We start from the raw sequence: 21633 nt of genomic DNA on the forward strand, positions 1-21633 counted from the left end.
CAGCTCGACCAGCTGGACGGTAGTTGTATTGACCCTCACTACAGGGTAAAATTAAAATAAAAACCCATGACCAAAGGACCTGGAAAGGACTTGGAAAGAAGGCAAGGAAGGAAGGTAGAAGAATTGTCGAAGAAGTGTCCGAGAGAATGTGGATGGTTTGAGAGATGGCCGAGAGACCGACGATGGTACTGTACCATGTACCGTGCCACGTACCATGGACTGTACCGCATACCGCAGAGTCGTTCGTGTCGTACCGCAGAATCATCCGTGACCATACCTACCGCGCACGGTGTCACGTACCGCGTCGCGTACCGTTGACTGCACCGTGGTATCGCTAACCCGAGCATACAAGAATCTGGAAATTAAGGCTGATTTGTCTCCTTAATCTACCAATAGGATTTCATGCAAGAAAGTGGGAGACATAATTATTACTTTTCTTAAAACGTAACCGATGAGATTTCATGCAAAAAGAGATGGGAGGCATCATCATTTTTTCTTCATTAGAGATGGCCAATGAAGACTCATGCAAAGAGGAATGAGAGACAAAGGATAGGAGAGGAGATTCTCTAGCCAAGTGGTGTGCGATTTCACCAAGTATTTTCGTGGCACCAAAGGAGAACACTTGCTCAACATCCATTGGTTGGTAGAACCGCCCAAACTCACACCTTCCACTATATATAGACCCCTTAGGAAGCCATTTCGTTTCCATCCCACCCTTAGAGAAAATTAGAAAAGTTAGAAAGAAGTTAGAGTGTTACAGAGAAGTTAGAGGGTTAGAAAGAGAGTTCTTTCCTTAGAAGCTTTTCTCTTCCACAAGTAGTTAGCCGCGTCTGCTTAGGTCGTTCCGCGTTGCTAGCTAGGACTAGAAGTCTGTTAGATTCGATTCTTTTAGCCAAGTCCAGGTGAGTCTCGAAGCATGTATTATGGTACATAATAGGTTGAGTTTTTGTTGATTTTCGCTTAGGATTTTTGTGTTAAATCTAGGCATTTTTGGGTAGATTCGTTTCTTATCTTCTAGATCAAATTCTAGGTAGTTAAGTCTCGTTTATTGCTTCCTTGCATGTTATAGTGAGGTTGCGTCTAGCTCTTAGTCTCTAGATTTTATTCTAGTTACTTAAGTTGCTTGTTTTGTTGCATGTTTGCTTGAGTGCATTGCATGTTAGTATTTAACGCTTAGTCTCTAGCCTTTATTCTAGTTACTTAAGTTGCTTGTTTGTTGTTACATGTTTGCTTGAGTGCATTGCATGTTAGTACTTAGCGCTTAGTCTCTAGATTTTACTCTAGTTTCTTAAGTTGCATGTTATTGCTGGTGGTTTGCATGTTTAGTGCTTAGTCTCTAGATATTTCTCTAGTTAATTAGGCTTGCATGTTTCTTGTTTCTTGTTGCATGTTGCTTGTGTGCATTGCATGTTAGTGTAGCTGCATTTAACTTGAATTTCTTGATTGATTTTCTTGTTTAATTACACTTGCTAAGAGGTTAGTCTCGGTACTAGATCGTGCACGAGGCGAAAGGCCCATACAAAATGGTTCTAGTGCCAGAGAGGTTAAAATTGGTAAGATACTTGTAAATTTATGTGTTTTAAAAACCATATAAACTCAAGGTATCAATTGTTGAGGTCTTAATGCGTTATGTCCACGACAAATTCTAGCTAGCATATTAAGACTTGGGTATGGCTGTCTTCAGGATGAATCTATACCAGCATGCAGCCGCGTTCATTATTTCATGTTCGTGAGTTGTTGGGCCTGGCACGAAGAGCTTGGAGGTTACTAGGCTCGCTACCGTGGCCGAAGTTGTCTACGCAACGGTATAGCTTTAGGTGATATTCCGGTAGCGTACCTTTGTGGCTGCAGCGCGGGTGTTCACAAAGTTGTTGAAAAAGGAAGGAGGAAGCATACCAGGCCCATAAAATTAAAACTTATTTAAAATATTTCTTTTATTCAAGTTTATTGTTGTTATTGTTTTGATTGCTTGCTAGATTTGTTTGCTTAGCTCATTATCTTCCGCATGCTTTCTCTGATTTATTGTTTGATTGTTTGCTTGCATGTTGATAGCTTAGCCTTTCATGTTGATAGCTTAGCCTTGCATGTTGATAGCTTAGTCTTGCATGTTGATAGCTTAGCCTTGCATGTTGATAGCTTAGTCTTGCATGTTTGTTTAGCTTAGTCTTGCTTGTTTGTTTGCTTGCTTGTTGGGGTTGGGGTTGGGTTTTGGTTCTTGTTAGGTTCCTCAACTCACTGAGTGATTAGCACTCAAGACTCCATAATTTGTTTTGCAGGTAACCTTAGTGGGAAAAGCCTTAGGGGGAGCACGGGATGTTAGGCTAGCAGGTGTAGTGTTGTATTGCCTTTGCAAGTTGTTGTTTTTGTAAAACTTAAAGTTTATCGTGTTTTTGGCCTTAGGCTTGGTGCCATTTTCGTATAAATGTTTTCTGAACTTATTTATGAAATAAATAAAGTATGAAGTTGTTTTTCGTTTAGGTTGTGTGGATTCAAATGGTACTAGCCTTGTCCGGGCCAACACAACGCACCAGACCGCGAGGGTTGCAAAGCCTAAGTAGTCTCGGTTGCAGGCGGGATTGTGCTAAGGAGGACCGGTCAGGAAGCTCCTGCTTTCGTCCCTCGACTGGACCACCTCGGCGCAGTTCCCATCGTAGCGTTATGTGACTGTCCGTTGGCCTGTCTGGCCATAGGACGGATCGGGGGCGTTACAGTAGTGGACAGTGTGCAGGTCAGCTAGAGAGCTTGTGAACGGTCAGGATGGTGGGACGTGGTGACCGAACAGGTACGGTCGAACGTGCACGACCGAACGGCAGCGCCATTCATTCCAACACACCATCGAAAACGGAAAACACAACAAAAACTCGAGATAGAACGAGTATAAAATAAAGAAGAAATATTCCGAGACCGAGAGTTCGGAAGGAAGAGTGGAGGGTCAAGAGGTACGGTACAGTACCGACCTTATGGGTTCTGAGAGATGGGGTATTTGCATCTGCAGAAGTATTTATAATGCTTCGGTTGGTCCAGTTGGTCGGAGGAAAAGGGGTGCGGCTCGGAAGTGGATCGGGAACCACTAGGTTCACCGTGATATGACTGAACTGATGTGCATGCTACCTCCCTACCGATCAGCGTACCACCCGGAGTGTCCATGTGCGGACAGTATGGTTGGAGAAAAGTAAACGCGGCTCGGCGGCTGGACTGGGATCTGTACAGATACCTTGGTACACCTTCGAATTGATGCGCGGGATAACTTTCTACCAGCCAACTGCTATACTGGGCAGATATTATGACTTAGCATGCATTGCATGACATTGTATGCCTTGCACGGCCTAAGGGAATGTTATTGATGGCTACTTGGATTTCATGAAAGGAGAGTGATTGTGGAAAGGGAACTACTTAAACGCGAGACTCATGGCCGGGAAGATGAGTGGTGGTTCAGAGATATGTATATATCAATATACGAATAGGGATCTTGTAATTATTGTAACCCTAGTCTCCCTATGTACTATAAATATGTGTGTAACTCATTGTGATTAATGACCGAATATTTCAGCCTCTATACCTATATCACATTGTAATATACCACGTTTGGAGAGACCGTAACACTAGACGCCACCATAAAGAGCACAGCCCGTACAGTCACCTCATTACCATCATGGACAAGACCATTCGAGATCATCACCAGTCTTCACTATCAAGGCACCAGCAAATATGCAAAGCTTCAGAACGCTGGCATAACTGACGAGATAGTTTGTAATGCTCTGTTTTGTCCTCATCTCCTAGCTCTGTTTTGTCCTCATCTCCTAGCTTTTTTCAGCGTAGTTTACTTTTCCAGCTTTTCTTATCAAAACTATGTATACATTTTTTCGTTGCTAACATTTCAACAAACGAAAAAAATATGTATGTATAAATGCCGCATGCGTTACTGTTTTGATAAAGTAGCTTTAGAAGAATGCAGTGTGTTGGGAATAAGAGTAATGTTGTTTTGTGTTTACCAAATTACAGCACAACATAGACATATTCATTCTTCATGCTCATGACAGTACCTAGAATTAAAAACTAGTGATGACATCACTAGAGGAAACTCCTAACTAATAAGGATTAGGATAGACAACACTACATGTGGTACACTCAACAGATGCCATGTGATACAACTCAAAGATTATCTGCTGAAACCTTATCCAACTGATCTTCAGCCCCAAGCAGTGATGTAGATGGCTGGTCGAAGGCGAGAGCATGGTCTGACTGATGGTAAGAAGCGTTCAAGCCTGATTCTAGTATTGGGTGCGCCACTACAATATCAGGTGTATAACCAGCTGCACCTCTCACCAATCTGGGCTTCTTTGATGATCTCTCATCTCCTCCGCTCTCATCTGGAGACCCAATGTTACACCCTGAGTCCGGTGTTAAAGGCTCCCGGTAAGATGAGAGAGACTCGTCAACTGAGAGGCTCTTATCTGGTCCACATTCCTTGCCAGACTTGTCTTGAAGGGGAGACTCAGATGTTGGGGCAGGGGTTGCAGGATCTGATTCCCCTGTAACTGGGGCTGAGGGTTCCCCAAGTACTCCACTGAGTCGTTGTTGCTCTTCGATTATCTTCTTCAAGTACTTCCCTTGTGCCTCTATCCGTAGTTGCAGCTGCCTTTGCACCTGAAAAAAATACACATCAAAGAATGTCATATGTAATGGAAACTAAGTGCTCCACTGAAATCCTGACAAATTGTTTCGTTTTTTCCTTGTCTTTCTTAAAAAGTAAGTATGGTGAAGCATACTTCTAGTTGCTCGTGCAATCGTTTCTGAACTTCCATCTGCAACTTGAGGGCTTCAGTTATCTGCATTCCCCTGTAATCTCGAAAAGATAATGATCACATAATCTGAGGCAACAGGTAAGAGCATCACAAAAAAATCAACTCAAAGAATGAAATTTCACGTACGACGAGCCGTCCAACCCAGAGAGCATATCTCCAGATTCTTTCTTATCAGTTTTTTTCCCTGAAAATTATAAAAGATATCAGTTTTCAGGTAAAAATAGGCAACTGGTAGAATGAGAAAAAAAAAAAAAAAAGAGAGAGATGAAGGAAATCAATGTCCACCCTACTACCTTCAGAAGACGAATCTGGAAGATACTTTGCAAGTCGATATTTCTGACTCCAAAAAAACGCAAGTGCAAAAAAATCAGCACGGGTAAGTGGAAGAGAGACGAGACGAGACACATTTGAAAATACCTGTAAGTGACTCTTGACATGATATATAGTTAATCCTTGTACACCCATAACTCTAAGAACGCCTTTGGGTGTAGCTCCTTTTGGAAATCAAAAGAAGAAAAATATTTAGAAAACCTAAAAAGCAAACAGATGATGGGGCTTTCCCTCTCATGACTAGTAGTAGCATAAACCGCAATCTGATCAATCATATTGGTGTGCATACATATTATCACCACAGAATCTATTGATGAGTTACTAATTTACAATAGACTGACTTGACTATACAAAAAAGAAGGCATGCCAGAAAGAAAGAAAAAGGAAACTTACTATCAGGGCCACCAAGTTGAGCAACAGCATCAACGAAGCGTTCATGTAGCTCATGCGTCCAACGCAAACGTTGTTTGGATGCATGACTAGAATTGGTGCCTCCTCCGTTATCTGCTTCCATGAGGGCTGGCTAAGATGAAAAAATCGTTCAAGGGAAATTTATAAATGAGTTGTTGAAAAGAGATATATAGCTCGTCAGAAATATATACAGTACTGTATGAGGCAGTCATTTAATCGCAGTAAATGTAATGGCGAGAGCGAGAGAGAGAGAGAGAACTAGGAATGGAAAGAAGGATTTCTCCTAGTCCGTCATGTCTATCATATGAAGAAAAATTGATTGATTGAGAGGACTTTGTTGGTTAATTTACCGAAATAGCACGAATTTGTCGAAAACTATGTAACTTTTGGAAAAAAAAGAACAGATAGGTAGTAAAAACAGTGAAGTCAAGTTTAAAACTTGCTCCGGCAGATCGATCCACCACCACCACCAGAGGGTTTGAGAGCCGTGTAAATCAGAGACATGAACCACATGGTCACGGGTGGGTTTCGGAGGAATCTGTCACTAAGAAATTAAAATAAAAAAAAAAAAAAAATCCAAGGAATCTACGAACGAACCTGCGGGGGAGAGGGTGGGATGGATCTATACAAGAATCAGACGACGTCCCTCCATTTCCCGAACTTGCTCTTCTCCGACACACTCCCCCAATCTAATCTAAATCTGAAATAGATTTTGCTGTGTTATAGAGTAGTTTACTGAGTCCGATTGATTGGTTTATTTACTGGGCGGCGATGCAGCACAGCAGAGCAGAGTCCTCCTCAAAATCAAAAACAAAAAGTTCCAGTCGTCCCAGACTCTTCTCTTTTCTTTCCTTTTTTTTCTTTTTTTTTTTTTTTGTTTCTTATCGCTCGATCGAAAAATTCCAGGACCAGCAGTGTCATTTATTCATTGACTATTTTTTCTCTTTTTTTTTTGGTGGGCCGGAACACTCGTTATGAGCCTAAAACCATCCTAAAGCCCAAGCATTATATGTTTAAGTAGGTGGCTGGCTGGGTCCAACCAAAGTCAGCAAGGTAGACCAACTCTGCAGCTAGCTGCTGTTCTCTTCTCCCGCTTCCAGTTGATTCCCATTTCCAGGCCGAGAAATCCTCCTCCTCCTCCTCCTCCTCTTCCTTCCCCGATAATATGGAAAAACTGATCCACCTGTCTCTGCTGCTTCTTCTCTCTTTCCACTTTCAAATCGCAGGGGCCTCCACCCACATCTACCCCTCCCAGCCCTTCCACGATGTCGGTAATTCTCTTCTCCTCTACGGTGGCAGCGAGGGCATCTTCGCCTCTTCCCGATCTTTCATCAGGTTGGTAATATTTATATATCCATCCTTCAACTCTTGTGCTGTCCTCACTGGTCTGTCCTGTCGTGCAGGTTTGAGAACATCACTCTCTGGAGAACAATTACTACAACTGATAACCGCCGCCACAGCAATGGGTTAGTCCAAGCAGTGGTATTTGAAGCCTGTGATCGTAACAATATCGGTGGTTCAGCTTACGGCGGTCAAAGATCTATTTGCTGCACTCCGGATCTGGCCAAGCTTCAAGGTTGTAAGCAGGGTGAGATCATTAGGATTCCTTCTGCACATGACCCTAGATGGCCTATCCTCTTACGTGTCCGCTTCAGAGGAAGACGTTTGTCTGCTAAGATGGAAGACACTCAGATTCTGATCCGCAAGACTGGAATCTATAACCTCTTATTCATATCCTGCGATCCACAACTCAAGGGCCTCAAAATGACCGGAAAGACTGTTTGGAAAAATCCCGACGGCTATCTCCCTGGTAGGATGGCTCCCCTCATGAATTTCTATGTCTATATGTCTCTCGCATATTTGCTGCTCAGTGCTGTCTGGTTCTTCCAGTATGTGAGGTTCCGGATGGATATATTGCCGCTTCAACATTGCATAACTGCTGTCCTTGTTCTCGGATTGCTTGAGATGCTCTTTTGGTACTTGGATTATGCAAATTTTAACAACACGGGGATGAGGCCTTTAGCCCTCACTACATGGGTTGTTACCATTGGTGCTTTCAGAAAGACTTTTTCCCGCATTCTCATACTCTGTGTTTCCATGGGATTTGGGGTTGTCAAATCCACTCTTGGTGGTCTCACCTCTAAAGTCCTCCTTGTTGGAGTTACTTACTTCATAGCTTCTGAGATGCTTGATATAGCTGAGCACGTTGGCATCATTGACGACATGTCCGGAAGATCAAAACTTTTTCTTGTCCTTCCTGACGCCTTCCTGGATGCATTTCTCATTTTGTGGATATTTACCTCTCTTTCGAAAACGCTCCAACAGTTACAGGTTTCTCTTCCTTTCCAAATTAGCAACTCTGTAGTCAGACTCTGTAAGTTGTAAGGTTTTTGTTTGTGGCTAAAAAGTTTCTTTATTGTTTTTTTCTTGCGCAGATGAAGAGGACCTCGGTGAAGTTGGAAATTTACCGCAAGTTCTCAAATGCTCTTGCAGTGATGGTTGTTGTCTCTGTTGTATGGATAGTGTATGAGGTACCATCCTGTCAATCCCGATTTGTTGCTGAATTAGTAACCTCAAATCTTACTTTTAAGGAAATTTAACTGCTCAACTAAAACTGGCATAGAATTCAAGCTAGGAAAAAAGAAGCTCCTTCTTTCTTGGAATATACCCACCTTGCCTGATGATTTGTTCCCTCCCTGCAGGTGTATTTCAAAGCAACAGATCCATTCAATGAACGATGGCAGACTGCTTGGACCATAACTGCCTTCTGGGATGTTATTGCATTCTTGTTGCTATGTATTATTTGCTATCTCTGGACCCCCTCACAGAACTCCCAGAGGTATATTCCATCACTCAAAAGATTTTGATACCTGTTCAGCATACCAACCAATAAATAAGCTTGGTTTTGCGAGCTGCGAGTTACTTGCTGGAATGGAAACCACCGTTTTAGCTGAGCATCTTGTGCTAGTCTTGTGGGAAGTCTTGGTCCACTTTGTTTTCCCAGGATGTGACAGGGATGCATGCTAATATGAAACTAATGATGGACAGATATGCGTATTCGGGAGACGTGGATGAAGAAAACGAGGAAGCTCAGTCACTGACAGGGGGGAAGCAAGAAGGTGATATTAGCTTAGTTAAGCAAGAGAAGAATGCCGACTCGGACAGGGAAGAAGATGTCGAAGAAGATAAGAGAGAGTGAGGAGAGTCGGCAAAGAAACGGCTAGGCATCTGTGTTTGATCATGAGCTGAGGGAAGTAGAAATATCAGCATGAGGGTCAACTATAGCAAAAAGCAACAAAGCTACGACGTCTTAATACATAAATGTAATTGTGTGTTTGTATTTTATTTTATTTTTTCTGAAGTACAGATAAAAACTTTGCAATATTCGAGTATCAGTTTTGTGATGCAACATATGTCCTTATTGAAGAACCAACGTCTGAGTCATCTAATCCTTCGCCCGGTGTTGCTGTCATAGAATTTAGATATCGCCTCGTACACGGCCTTAGTGATAAAACTTTTGATTCTGTTTGTGGTGTAAGATGAGGAGGAGAGGGTGAGATTTGCCTAAAATAAAATGCTGTAAATTAATAGTATTTTATTGGTGGTCAAACTTGGTATTATTGTGCATTATTAATTCGTCAGTTACTGTCCGGACGCGGAAACAGGGACGCTCGCTCGCTCTCTCTCTCTCTCTCTCTCTCTTTTATTGTGCTTCTAACACACCGCCATTTACAGATTAGTAGAGATTGCAAGTGGATTGAAGTGAGAGTGGAAAGGGAGAGGGAGCTTCCTGCTTTCACTTATAATTATGCCTCCTCCTCCTCCTTCTACTTCCAGGCCAGGTATCAACGGACATGGACGTCCTCCGATCGCGGCTGAGACGGTGGTGGTTAGGCACCAGCAGCCGTATTACCGGAGCTACTCGTCGTCTTCGTCGTCGGCGTCGCTGAAGGGATGCTGCTGCTGCTTGTTTTTGTTGTTCGCGTTCCTGGCACTGCTAGTACTGGCGGTGGTGCTCATAGTAATACTGGCGGTGAAGCCGAAGAAGCCGCAGTTCGATCTACAGCAAGTGGCAGTGGTGTACATGGGAATCTCTAACCCTAGCGCTGTTCTGGATCCAACCACCGCCTCCCTCTCCCTGACCATCCGCATGCTCTTCACCGCCGGCAACCCCAACAAGGTCGGGATCAGGTACGGGGAGTCCAGCTTCACGGTGATGTACAAAGGCATGCCACTGGGGAGGGCGACGGTGCCCGGATTCTACCAGGACGCGCACAGTACGAGGAACGTGGAGGCCACCATTTCCGTCGATAGAGTCAATCTTATGCAAGCCCACGCCGCCGATCTCGTCAGAGACGCTTCCTTGAACGACCGAGTGGAGCTCACAGTCCGCGGAGACGTTGGCGCTAAGATCCGAGTCATGAATTTCGATTCACCGGGAGTTCAGGTTCTCCTTCTTCTCCCTTCTTCCCTTTCATCACACTCGGGGATCTGGCCTAGCTAAGCCTAGTGTGAACACTACTAAACTCTTCTTGACTCTTGAGAAAGAAATTACCACCCAGTCAACATACACACATTCGTGAAAACAATTGCGGGTAAAAGTAAAAAAAAAAAAAAAAAAAAAAAAAAAAAAAAAAAAGGAAAAGAAGTTGTTGTTAAGTTAAAAATAGATTCCTTACACCACTAGTCATGCTCTCTGTCCCCACTCTGCTTTGCTTTTCGCCTTTGCTTCTCCTTCACTTTTGATATTTTCTAGGATCCAGCGTACGTATGCGTATGCGTATGCCACCACCTAAATAAAATAGCTAAATAATAATCCATCTATGTATGTTGATTGAGCTGTAAATAAATAACCATCCATCGGCCATCGCCTTCCTTTGATATTGAAAAATGATATTGATGTGATAAAACGACCGATGCATTGCAGGTATCGGTCAATTGCGGGATAGGCATTAGTCCCAGAAAGCAAGCTCTCATTTACAAACAATGTGGCTTTGATGGCCTCAGCGTCTAATTCCAAACTGTAACATATATATATATATATATATATATATATTTTATATTTCTTCCACTGACCACACTCCCAGCCTGCGAGGAGTTGCAAAAAGATTAAAAGATCCCAGCCAAAACTGGTAAGTAAAGAAATTGGAACGAGTTCAATCCTTCCCCTGCTTCTTTGGGAAATTTTTGTTTGTACAAGCTCAATTCAAAAGCAACAATGTTTATTTACCAAAGATAAATTTACTCACCCAGTAATTTACTCACGCTGCAATCCCTTGGCCCATCTAAGGAACATTCGTTTCTATTTATCTATTAAAGAGATGCGCTCTCATCATCCGCTTGCTACATATCAAATATATTGAGTGATTTTTGTGAGGTTTGCTCTGACATACGCTTTCTCCTGTGTTGGATATGGGCTACGCCCAATATGCCACTCGGCCCAACAAGATTCATTAATTACAATTTCGGACCGACAAAATTGGGAGCAAGTCCACTAATTCTCGCAAAGGGCAATCTCGGGAATTCACGACGAAAACCCTAGACATCCCTAGGTCAACAGTCCCCGTATTGGGATCACCATCCTGACCTGCGGACAATACCTACAGAGCAATACTTTGCATCGAAAACTGTTATTGTCTTTCGTATAATTCATTCCTATTTTCAGTTCGTCACTTTAAGCTTGCTAGTTCGCTTGTGCACTAACAAGCTCTATCCCGACTTGTTTTAAGTGAAGATCTCACGTTTTCCCCGATTAATAAAAGAACTTGCTTGCTCTTTCCCACAAAATCTTTATTTGTTTAAGTTGTGCAATCCCCGTTACAAACATCTTGTTTGGTTGAATTCGACGAGATGCAAATACTCGTGCATCACACGCTGCTAAGTTGAAGTAAACTGCTCCAGAATTGACAGGTGTTAATAGATAGCTTTCAATATTGATTTTCTTGATTCGGTTACAATGCGAGACTGGAGGGTCTGCCATTCATTTGATTTGATGGTACCGCAATGTGCAAAGCAGTCTCAGAATCAGTGTTCAAGAAAGCGGTCTAGGCGGACGCCTAGGCGCCGTCTAGGCGCTAGGCGCTCAGGAGACGCCTAGATGACCGACTAAACCGCTTAAATTACTTAAATTTTATTTTTATTTTTATTTTGATTTATAAATTACATATATTTAAATTATTTTGTTTTATATCTATATATGTAATTATAAACATTTATATGTTGTTAATATAACTTAAATAAAAAAATTTATCTTACTTTTGTGTATAATTTATAATTTTTTTATTTTTATAACATATATTTTATATAATTTTTTATATATAATGTTTTATGTGGTAAACGCCTAAACCGCCTTAAAACCGTCTAGACGTCGACTAAGCGTTTTAGGCGGTAGGTGTTGGGTCACCCCGCCCAGATACCGCCTAGCGCTTTGTTGAACACTGCTAAGAATAATTAAATTACCTGGTCAATATGCGACTGAAATGACCCAAGACTGTTCTTTTCGGATTACATATCTAAAGATAATGATCAGTTCCACCAACCTCTCAATCTGACTATCTTGGTAGCAATCCATCGCAAGTGTCTAAATCTTGTGGAAAGTGAGTTTCTAATCAAGCCTCCACCTCCTTAACTATTCCCGTTGTAACTTGCATGTTATTATCTTATCCTTGACAAGTATCTAAAAGCATGTGATAGAGAGAATAAGGAGTCTAAAGCTTGTGAAAGTGATTTTCTAATTAAGCCTCCACCTCCTTATTCGCTTTTTTAACTTGTTATTATTATCGGTAGTATTTATAGCAGCCTCCACCTCCTTGTTGTCATTCTTTTTGCTTGGCTTTTAGACTAGAGTCTTATATCTTTCTCCTTTACAACCTTTATCAGTAAAGCTTTCTATATCCTGGTATGTCTTATTGTCCTTCGAGAGCGTCCTCCTTAAAAGGGGCTTCCGTCAGTTTACCTTGTAATATACATCGGAAACCTTCTCACAAGTCACTCAACAATATTGAACAGCTTACACACTCAAGCACTAAGGCGACTTTGCGGGCTCAATCAAAGGTTGTTAGTATGCAAAGCCCAGCTATGAAGCGAATAAAAGAGCAGTTTTCACTCCCGGCGGGTAGTTACACACTCGAGTTCTTTAAACAAGCTCCCCACATCAATTGTGAATTGACGGTGCAATGCTACTTTTCTGCCGAAGATCGAAGAAGAAACATTAGTGAAGGAGTTTTTTCGTTAGCACCCAAGTGGAAAAGAATCACTTAAAATCCAGAAGGTGTTAAGAGAGTTTTGTTTGGAGCTGGCTTGTGCAGCACACAAGTCACAAACGAATCAAGAGAAATGGTACATACAACCTCTTGGGATTTGAAATGTTAGCATCTTTCTGACTTTCATTTTCGGCCTTGTAAACCGTTACCATACCTTTTCGACACTATCTATGGACTGTGGGCTTAAGGATGCTGGACATTGACGGGCTACATGAAATTTTAATGTTACAGGCCCTTATTATTACCCCGTTCTGGAAGTGAAACGGCAACTAGACGTACAAGTCTGTCTAGAAGAAGACGATGAAATTGGGGGATATCGAATCGAATTGAAACATTTAGGGTTCATCACATCGTTCGGCTATCCTCGAGGTATTGTCAATTATGTATCTACTTTTCATCTTGTTATTTGAGCTTACAATTTATCAACCTGTATAGTATATAAAACAAACTAACCCTAAGCTACGTTCACATCAATTTTTGATGTTTTTTTCTCTCACATTTCAGCTCAAACTTTCTTTCCAATTTAACATCAACTGTTGACTTCTACTCTCTTATACGCTCTAGACATGAGTTACCGGATAAGATTGTATTCCGTCTTCATTGGTGATCCCTTCTAGATCATCAACAAAAGGTAGTTAGTCCCATTCGGATTGATTTTTAGCTGTTTGATTGAAAGAGCCTTTGCAATGAATCTGTATGATGGAATGCTTTTACCCTAATACTAGAATCGGACTCGCTACAGCGCAAAGGACTGTTCATTAATATATATATATACAATCTTAATAGATTAGAATATGCTATATTTTCATTTTTGCAGTTGGTTACATTAAATCATATATTTGGGGTAATGAGTTTGGATAAAAGAATAGTAGAGAAAAAAAAAAGAGTAAATGGTAATAAAATGAGTTTTGATAAAATAAATATTAAAAAGTTTAAAAAAATACTAACAACACAAAAAATAAATAATTCAATTTGATCATTTTAGTAGTAGAAAATAGGAATCTACATAAAATATTATAAAAATATTCCGCTTGTAAAGTTACACTAATATGTATGATGTGATGAACCATAAGAACAATTTATCATTTACCCAAAAATTTTAATCTAATTTATCATTTACTCAAATTTAGCAAAACAATTTATCATTTACTCAAATTTATCTAAATTGAAATTTAGCAAAACACTAAAGCCAATATTTTATCATTGATTATTTTTAAAAATATCAAAATCATATTTCTTGAACTGAAAACAAATTAAATAAATAAAATCCTATACTACTAATCTCACTATTTTCACTACATCATACTTATCTATTATTTTGTATTGTTAGAATTTTCTAACTTTGGTTTTATTTTTTTATGTTGATGAGTTTTGCTTAGGATAAATCTTTACATGGTTCTTCTTTAGATTCTCCTGAGTTTCCAGCAAGGGTAAAAAATAAAAGTAAAAATATAGTTCATATATTAAGTTAAATTATTCACAAAAATGTAAAATAGTTCATATATTAAGTCAAATTATGTATATACCTGATTCACATAACAATTTTAGTAATTTGATAACTATTGTAATGCTTCATATGTCCTGAATACAATAAAAATTATTAATCATTCATAATTGATTTGATAGTCGTAATCAGCATCATAATTAAAAAATATTAAATGAAATTTTGTACATACCCGTATCACATAAGAATATATCAGTTTGATAGATATACAATGTTTTTGATGTTCCTGTAAAATAAAAATTAAAAAAAATAATATATATCATATTGGGTAAAATAACATGAATATAGTAAACAAAATCATAAATAAATAAAAACATCACAAAAACATAGAAAATGTGGAATGAAACAATTGATGTTTTGTTCGTATGACTTTATATAGTGAGGAATGGGTGTCTATTTTTGGGGTTAGTAAATTGAAGTCTTCTAGATAAAATCATTTTTGGCTTGTAGAGAAATTTAAGTGATTTTCTAATAATTATATAAATATATTTAGAATATTAGTAGTAATTTCGGATTTTAAGTTAATTACTTAAACTAACTGATTGAATATTTGGTATTACATATTGAAATCTAATCATATATGGTTGTTAAATTATGCTTATGTTTTCCATTTGTTTAGGTAATTCAAAATTGATAGAGATATGTGAAAATCTTTGAAATCTAATCATATATGGTTGTTAAACTGTATTTATTGGTTGTTTCCAAATTGAATAATAATTTTGCATAAGTTATGCTAATGTTACAACGTTTTCGTTTGGAATTTCTCAGAACATCTTTCCATATCTTCTTTTAATTATCATTAGTATTTTTATTATACATATTAGGAATGATAACAAAATTGATAGAAATAATTTGAATGTAATTATAAACATCTCAGTAATTCTCATTAGTGTTTTCTTTTTTTTTTTGTATATATAGTTATATAATTGAAAATTTATTTTTCAGATTTTTAAAATTGTTTAACTATATTATCATTATTTATGAATTATATTAAAATGGATTTTATTTCCGGAAGTATATACTAATATATAATCAAAATTAAAGTAGTTTACATATATAAAAGATTGAGATCTTACTGATTTGTGCAATCAATTATCTTGTTATTCAGTTTAATTTTTTTTTAGAAATGTTTCTGGTAGAATTTTATATTGGAAGATATAGTTTTCCTATTTATGTTATACAGTTTGATATACATTAATTATGTATGTTTGTTAGTTTTCTAAATTGTAGGAAAATATATATTATCTTAATTATTATGATTTATTTCTGAGGGAATTTATTATATTTTTGATTTATTTTTTAGAAAACCCGATAACCCATTTATAACGCAGCGGGTAATTTTCACCCGAATCCAACCCTTTAATATCGGGTTATTTTTGCAAAATTGACCCGATCCAGAAACACTTTTGTACTTCTCTTTTATTTATATATAGGGATATTAATAGCAACAACTGCAATTTAGGGTAAGTTTTTTTTTTTATTCCTTGTGTATTATTATTAACAAACATCATAGTTATTCTCTGTGCTTTGGCTCTATTCTTGAACCGTTTGATTGACGAGCTAACATTGTTTTAGGAAAGACGATATAGCGTATACGGTTTAAACCGATTTGGGTCTTGAATCCTTATTTCTTCGGTACAGTAAAACTCAAACCAAGTAATTGGAGAAATACACTATACAGATTTAAGTGTTCGACGAATTGCCCCATCGAGGCTTGCTTATGGAGGAAAAAGACTGGGAAGCTTCCTCTTCGAGCGAAAACGAAGCTGGTTTTTCAAACGATGATGACGAAGAGTTTCATTCTGGTGGTTCAGTGCCCAAGTTACAGTTCAGGTGAATAAAAATCCGCCACTTATTTTTCGTTTTATTAGCCCTCATCCATCATCAACAGTTCATACACTCAGTTTCTCTTTTATATTGGTGCTTGCAACATGTAGAGTAGGATCTTCGAAGGCTCGTTGGATTGCCGAATTAGGAATGGCTGAAGTTGAGGTTAAAAGGGGGAAACTTTGGACAACTACTGGAATCATTCGTAGTGGGAAGACATATTGCTTCATAGAAGAGGCTTTGTATGTGGCAAACTAAAGTTTTATGGATCTTTGATTTCTGAAATATTCATATTATGAAGTCTGTTCCTTTTTAGGATTCTCTTCTTCTCGTGGCAGGTATTTGAGTGAAATAGGAGAGTTGCAGATCTTAGGTAGTGAAGATGATGTTGTGATCCCATTGAAGGACTTGTATGAGAAAGTTGCAGAGGAAAAAAGCGGTTGCTGTTGGGAAAACTACGAGGTTTATAGATACTTAAAGGGTCTTGGTTACATCCTAGGCAGGCATGGGTTTTCTTGGACGTCAAAGGATGCTGCATTTACAGTTTGTTCCGGTGAATGTCCTCAAGACAAGGATACTGTAGCTAAACTCTTGGGAGTATGCAGATCTGTGATGGGAAAGCGGTGTATGACGTGTATTTGCCGAATAGCCGGTTCAAGAAGTCTTCTCCTGGTGAACAGAGCTTTGTGGCTTGCTTCTCGGGGTAAGGGCTTTCGTTTGTTGGAACTATGGAAGCAAGTTTTGCATTACACATCTTACTCAATATGTTCATCCTCTTTTACAGGGACTCTCCACCAAGCAGAGAAGATATTAAAGTGCTGCCAAAACGCATAGCTGTACCATTAATGTTTTGTCATATCGCTCAGGGCCGTGCCAGTTTCTTTTCCTTCAGTTCCATAGACCTCCGTGTCTTACCATAAAATGTTGCAAAAGACTGAATAATCTTGTATTCTTTCGACAAATTCACAATACAAAGTAACTTTGATGTACGTATATATCTACGACTCTTATGTATTTTTACTAAGGGGAGAATCTTGTAAAAGGATTCAGACAAAAAAATGGAAAGACAAAAGCTTCTTTGAGTGAGATTGCTTGTATCCCCCTTAGATCATCTAAGGACTGCAGAGGTTTCTCAGGTCCCTTGACTTGGCAAACCACTTGGGTGTTACAGATTAGGATACAAGTCCTTGTATGTTCCTTTTATCGTTTTTTTTTTCTGCAATTCCAGTGAATTTTATATGACTTGCAACTCATAAACTTTCAGTATGTTAGAGAAAGAGAGACAGCTAGCTTGCTATAGTCTGTATAAAGACTGTTTTCGGTTTCAAGAAAAGGAAATGTGTCATTGCAGCCCCAAGTACACCGATCATCACATTGCTTGGATTCAAACATCTATAGATCTTTGCCAGCTCCGTTGTTTTATCCGGTCTGAAAACCTCGACAACGAATCCAATTTCCTCAGCTTGTTCCACCAAAAGACTCTCATTCAGTATCTCCCTCGATCCGTTTCTCGACAGAATCACTAGTTTTGGTTTCTTGAACCCGTCTTCTCCTTTACCATTCAGTATCTCCTTTACCATTCATTATCTCCACCAAAAGACTCTCATTCAGTATCTCCTTTACCAGTCTTGTGCACTGACTCGAGTTTTTCCTCTTGAATCAGTCCACGGATGCGAGGCCAGTAAGCTCGATCTAACACATTTCTGAAATCAAGAATCGTTTTATTCTCAAACAGCAACGATGGAGTAGGAGTCTATATGGAGTAGCATTTAAAATGACCAAATCTCCAATGTTTTCATTAGGAGAGGTTGCTCCTTAATGGTATCCTGTTTCCCAGTGCAAGCAAACTGCAAAACAAGGCGCGACACCGACACACAAGCCCAGGGGACATAAAAAACGGCACGCAGTGCTTTGATCTTGTCCATAAACGTCACGTAGTTCTTTGGTCTTGTACATAAAACGGCACGCAAACCATATGTGTACCCGTATATAAATAAATATATTTATTATTTAGAGGCGCAAGAGAGAAAATAGCGAGACGAACCCGAACCCGAACCCGAACCGTCGTCTTTTGTTCTCAAAAAGAAGCGAAGCCCTAGCTAGCGTCTCCGTCTTCCCCTATCTTCCTTAAGGTAAGCTCTCTCTCAGATTTCAGATTCTCCTAGTTTAAATCAAGATCTGACTTTGCCAATCACGGATCATCATCGATCTTTGAGATCTGTGTTCCGATTTCTCCGATCCACTAAATCCGTTGATTTGTTTTCTCGTCTCTAGGTCGCTTATTTTATCGTATACTTTCTGATGTTTGGATGATTCTAGTGATATATATTATGCCCCTAAATATGATGTGTTGCCCCTCTTTTGCAGATTCGTAATCTGTTTGTTGTGGGATTGCCTCTCTCCTCTTTGGCTTATCATAACCTCTCTCACTCGCATCAGGTAAGAAGTTTGGTTCAGATTTAGTGAGGCTTATCGCTTTAGTTTCAAAGCTTATCAGCTCGCCATTAGCAACAATTGTAGTTCTAGATCATCAACAAAACATAGTTAGTCCCTTTTGGACTGATTTCAATCTGTTTGATTGAAGAGTCTTTATGTATGATGGAATGCTTTTACCCTAATATAATAGCAACAACTGCTATTTAGCGTAAAGTGCTTTGAATTATAGTTATTCTCTGTGTTTTGGCTTCTATTTATTGGGCTCATGAACCGCTCGTTTGATGGAAGAGCTAACATTGTTTTTTCTTCTCTTTTGTGAGATGCACTTTTGGTTATCTTCATACCAAAATGCAGATTTTCAGTTGCATTTTCAATCCAAATGGACTGCAAGAAGTTCATCCAGATGGTCGAGGAGAAGAAACGAAGAGTTCTAGAGAAGCAAGAAGCTCCTTTGAAATGGGAGCAGAAGCTAGAGGCAGCTGCCAATGCTAAAGCTGACTCGGACACCAAAGTAAAGAAGTCAAAGTTCAGTAAGAGAAAACAAAGAGGTGCGTCTGAATCTAGCTCAGAAAGTGATAGTAGCTCTGAGGTGAGAAGAAAGTCTAGAAGATCTCACCATAAGCACCGGAGACATGCACACTCTGATTCAGATGACAGTGATAGGAGGAAAGAGAAGAAATCCAGGAGGCTGAAACGAAGGTCCTTGAATCCAAGCGATGATAGCAGTGATGTGAATAAAAACGGGTCAGATGATGAGCTGAGGATGAAGATGAAGCACCATCGGAGGCACAAGTGGCATAGCTCAAGAAAGACTTGGGATGACGACAATACCGAAGATGTAAACAGAAGACATTTAAAGCATCACAGGCGCAGTGAGGTGGTCACTTCAAGTGATGGTGAGGAAGACAGTGGAAGAAGAAGGCGAGGCAAATATAACAGGCACATCAGAGGTTCAGCTTCGTCGAGTGGCTCGGAAGATAGTGGGAAAAGTAGGAAGAGAAGACATCGTTGGGCAGAGTCTTCAAGTGAGGACGATGGAGCAATAAGAAGGAGAAGGCATAAAAAACATGACTGAGATTCAGCATCCGAGTCTGATGGAAGAAGGATATCAGATGAGAAAGGCGAGCACAACTTGGACAAATGAAAATGGGAATTGTATTTGTTTCAAATTCACGTCATAAGATCTGGATGTTGTGGTAACTAAACGAGCACATGATTTCTACTCAGATGTTGGGACCCAAAGATGATGAATATTCTGTTGAATTACAATTGTTGTAGCGCTCTGTCTCTGTTCTTAGATTTTCGTTTCACATTTGTCGCAAGAATGGTTTTTGGTTTGATTGTTCCTCATGTTGCAAATTATCTTTGATCAAATTGGCTTGTCTTATACTCGGGAATGATGCAAATATTTTTTTGAACTTCCCTCTGCAGGTATTCATCCAGAATTTGAATTATATATCCCCTTAACCTTGTTGCTCTTTTAGGTCTATGAATTTGTACATCCAAAGAAGGTAAACACTTTGGGCACCAGACTGTGGTCTAATGCATGGAAAGTGTAATAATATACTCTACAAGATACATGAGTGAACAACCAAGTTTCTCACCGACCTGTGAGCTTGACCATCCATGCACCACCCAAGTAGAGCCCTAGAAGCGGTGTAGCTAGGAGCATTTGAGTGACAGGGTCTGTCGAGGGTGTGACTACAGCTGCTGCAACCACCGCACCTACCACCACATATCTCCAAATTGAAAGCATTTGATCTCCTGACACCACCCCTACTTGTCCCAGGAGTAACTGAATGACTGGAACCTGTAAACCAACAGGAAAATTCCAGGTGAAGATGGCTGAAGCAATGTTTGAGAACCAAGTATATATATATTATCATCGGCCACATACCTGGAAAGACAGGCCCGTGCTGAACATAAGCACTAATACAAACTCGAAGTACTGGTCGATAGACCACAGAGATTCAACCACACCTTCAGCGTAATTGACAAAGAAATTCAAGGCTGCAGGGGTTAAAACCCAGTAGGAGAAGGCAAGTCCAGCATAGAAGAGCAAGGAGGAACCAAAGACAATTGGCCCCAGAAACCTTCTCTCAGCCTTGGTCAGGCCGGGAAGGACGAAAGCTATAATCTCATACAGGATCACTGGGCTCCCTAGTAGAAGCCCGCAATAACCCGAGACCTGCACCGCAAAACAACAACAACAACAACAAAAAAAATCATCTTTCTTGTTCATTTGATGCCTCTATCTATCTGTCTATCTGATAATTAAAATTAGCTAGTTGAAGAAGAAGACCTTTAAAGTTGTGAAGAAAAATTCGCCTGGAGCAAGCTGCAGAAACCGCACACCCTGAGTTTTGACGGGAGCTTCAAGAAAGACAATAAGATCTTTGGAGAAGGCGAAGCATCCCAAGATTGCAGCTCCCACAGCCAAAACCGAGACAAATATCCTCTCCCGGAGCTCCTCGAGATGATCGAATATAGTCATTTCTTTGTCATCAGGGAGCTCCTCTTTACGGGGATAGAGAAACTCATAGACCGGACTTGCTCTATCTTCTTGCTCAAAGGACACAGCTGTGTATGTATGTAATCCATCAATCAACCCGGGAAGCTCTACTTAAAAGAGGGTGACCTCTTGACACCAACACATATGATTTTTAAAAAAGCAATCAAAGAAAGGTAGTAGAGTTTCTCTCGTATTACCTGGTGGTCTGTCTTCTACAGCAGAGCCAGCGCCGGGGGTGGACTCCGTTGGTGAATCGTCAGAACTATCATCCAGAGCTGACAAGCGGCCTAAGCCTTTGCTCCGGCGTTGCGTCACAGCGTATCGGAGTCCAGCTTCCCTCCACGAACTGCAGAAATTTACAGCGTGAGGACGCTTTGTAGGCGAATCCAAGTTGCGAGTGGTGAGGCGGAAATGGTGGACTAGAGCAGAGCTGGTGGTGCTTGTGCTGCCCATCTCTAGAATCCAAGAGCTTCACAGAAGGAACGATTGGTTCCGGTCGAGTTTCGTTGCCCACATCTGATATTTCCAAAACCCAATCCTTTATTT

General features: G+C 39.9%; 5 protein-coding genes, 1 long non-coding RNA gene and 1 pseudogene across 11 annotated transcripts; 5 read left to right on the forward strand and 2 right to left on the reverse strand.

Annotated features, from left to right (window-relative positions):
• Positions 1-3925: 3925 nt before the first annotated feature.
• LOC147942062 (myb family transcription factor PHL7-like) lies at positions 3926-6436 on the reverse strand. Of its 2 annotated transcripts, none has more exons than XM_087455572.1 (7): positions 6144-6436; positions 5529-5654; positions 5223-5299; positions 5099-5141; positions 4932-4989; positions 4770-4839; positions 3926-4647 (listed from the first exon to the last, which is right to left on the reverse strand). In XM_087455572.1, the coding sequence occupies exons 2-7, from the start codon at positions 5647-5649 to the stop codon at positions 4153-4155; spliced, it is 864 nt and encodes a 287-aa protein (XP_087311698.1). In that variant the 5' UTR covers positions 5650-5654; positions 6144-6436; the 3' UTR covers positions 3926-4152. The 2 variants fall into 2 exon arrangements, with proteins under 2 accessions (XP_087311698.1, XP_087311697.1); XM_087455571.1 differs by having other exon boundaries at positions 5529-5658.
• Positions 6437-6451: 15 nt separating this feature from the next.
• On the forward strand, positions 6452-8979 carry LOC147942063 (uncharacterized). Its single transcript, XM_087455570.1, has 5 exons — positions 6452-6881; positions 6950-7877; positions 7982-8077; positions 8249-8385; positions 8595-8979. Exons 1-5 carry the CDS (start codon positions 6712-6714, stop codon positions 8743-8745), a joined length of 1482 nt encoding a protein of 493 aa, XP_087311696.1. The 5' UTR covers positions 6452-6711; the 3' UTR covers positions 8746-8979.
• Positions 8980-9119: 140 nt separating this feature from the next.
• On the forward strand, positions 9120-10810 carry LOC104789870 (uncharacterized). Its single transcript, XM_010515509.3, has 2 exons — positions 9120-9993; positions 10474-10810. Exons 1-2 carry the CDS (start codon positions 9355-9357, stop codon positions 10558-10560), a joined length of 726 nt encoding a protein of 241 aa, XP_010513811.1. The 5' UTR covers positions 9120-9354; the 3' UTR covers positions 10561-10810.
• A 1744-nt stretch (positions 10811-12554) lies between these two features.
• Positions 12555-13639, forward strand: LOC147942064 (uncharacterized). Its single transcript, XR_015560194.1, has 3 exons — positions 12555-12912; positions 13040-13177; positions 13313-13639. It is a non-coding gene; the product is annotated as an uncharacterized LOC147942064 (long non-coding RNA).
• A 2252-nt stretch (positions 13640-15891) lies between these two features.
• LOC104789869 (uncharacterized) lies at positions 15892-17221 on the forward strand (annotated as a pseudogene). The gene is made up of 4 exons (XR_015560196.1): positions 15892-16145; positions 16250-16381; positions 16478-16842; positions 16924-17221. The product of XR_015560196.1 is annotated as an uncharacterized LOC104789869 (transcript).
• A 927-nt stretch (positions 17222-18148) lies between these two features.
• Positions 18149-19949, forward strand: LOC104789871 (uncharacterized). Of its 4 annotated transcripts, none has more exons than XM_010515510.3 (3): positions 18149-18271; positions 18507-18578; positions 18896-19949. In XM_010515510.3, exon 3 carries the CDS (start codon positions 18955-18957, stop codon positions 19648-19650), a length of 696 nt encoding a protein of 231 aa, XP_010513812.1. In that variant the 5' UTR covers positions 18149-18271; positions 18507-18578; positions 18896-18954; the 3' UTR covers positions 19651-19949. The 4 variants fall into 4 exon arrangements, with proteins under 4 accessions (XP_010513812.1, XP_010513813.1, XP_087311703.1 ...); XM_010515511.3 differs by having other exon boundaries at positions 18154-18271; positions 18930-19949; XM_087455577.1 differs by having other exon boundaries at positions 18250-18413.
• Positions 19926-21629, reverse strand: LOC104773961 (sec-independent protein translocase protein TATC, chloroplastic). The gene is made up of 4 exons (XM_010498633.3): positions 21285-21629; positions 20878-21155; positions 20473-20763; positions 19926-20385 (listed from the first exon to the last, which is right to left on the reverse strand). Exons 1-4 carry the CDS (start codon positions 21538-21540, stop codon positions 20176-20178), a joined length of 1035 nt encoding a protein of 344 aa, XP_010496935.1. The 5' UTR covers positions 21541-21629; the 3' UTR covers positions 19926-20175.
• Between the last annotated feature and the right edge of the window lie 4 nt (positions 21630-21633).

This window comes from Camelina sativa, chromosome 6 (assembly GCF_030686135.1).
Source record: "Camelina sativa cultivar CO46 ecotype springtype chromosome 6, ASM3068613v1".
NCBI classification, from domain to species: domain Eukaryota; kingdom Viridiplantae; phylum Streptophyta; class Magnoliopsida; order Brassicales; family Brassicaceae; genus Camelina; species Camelina sativa.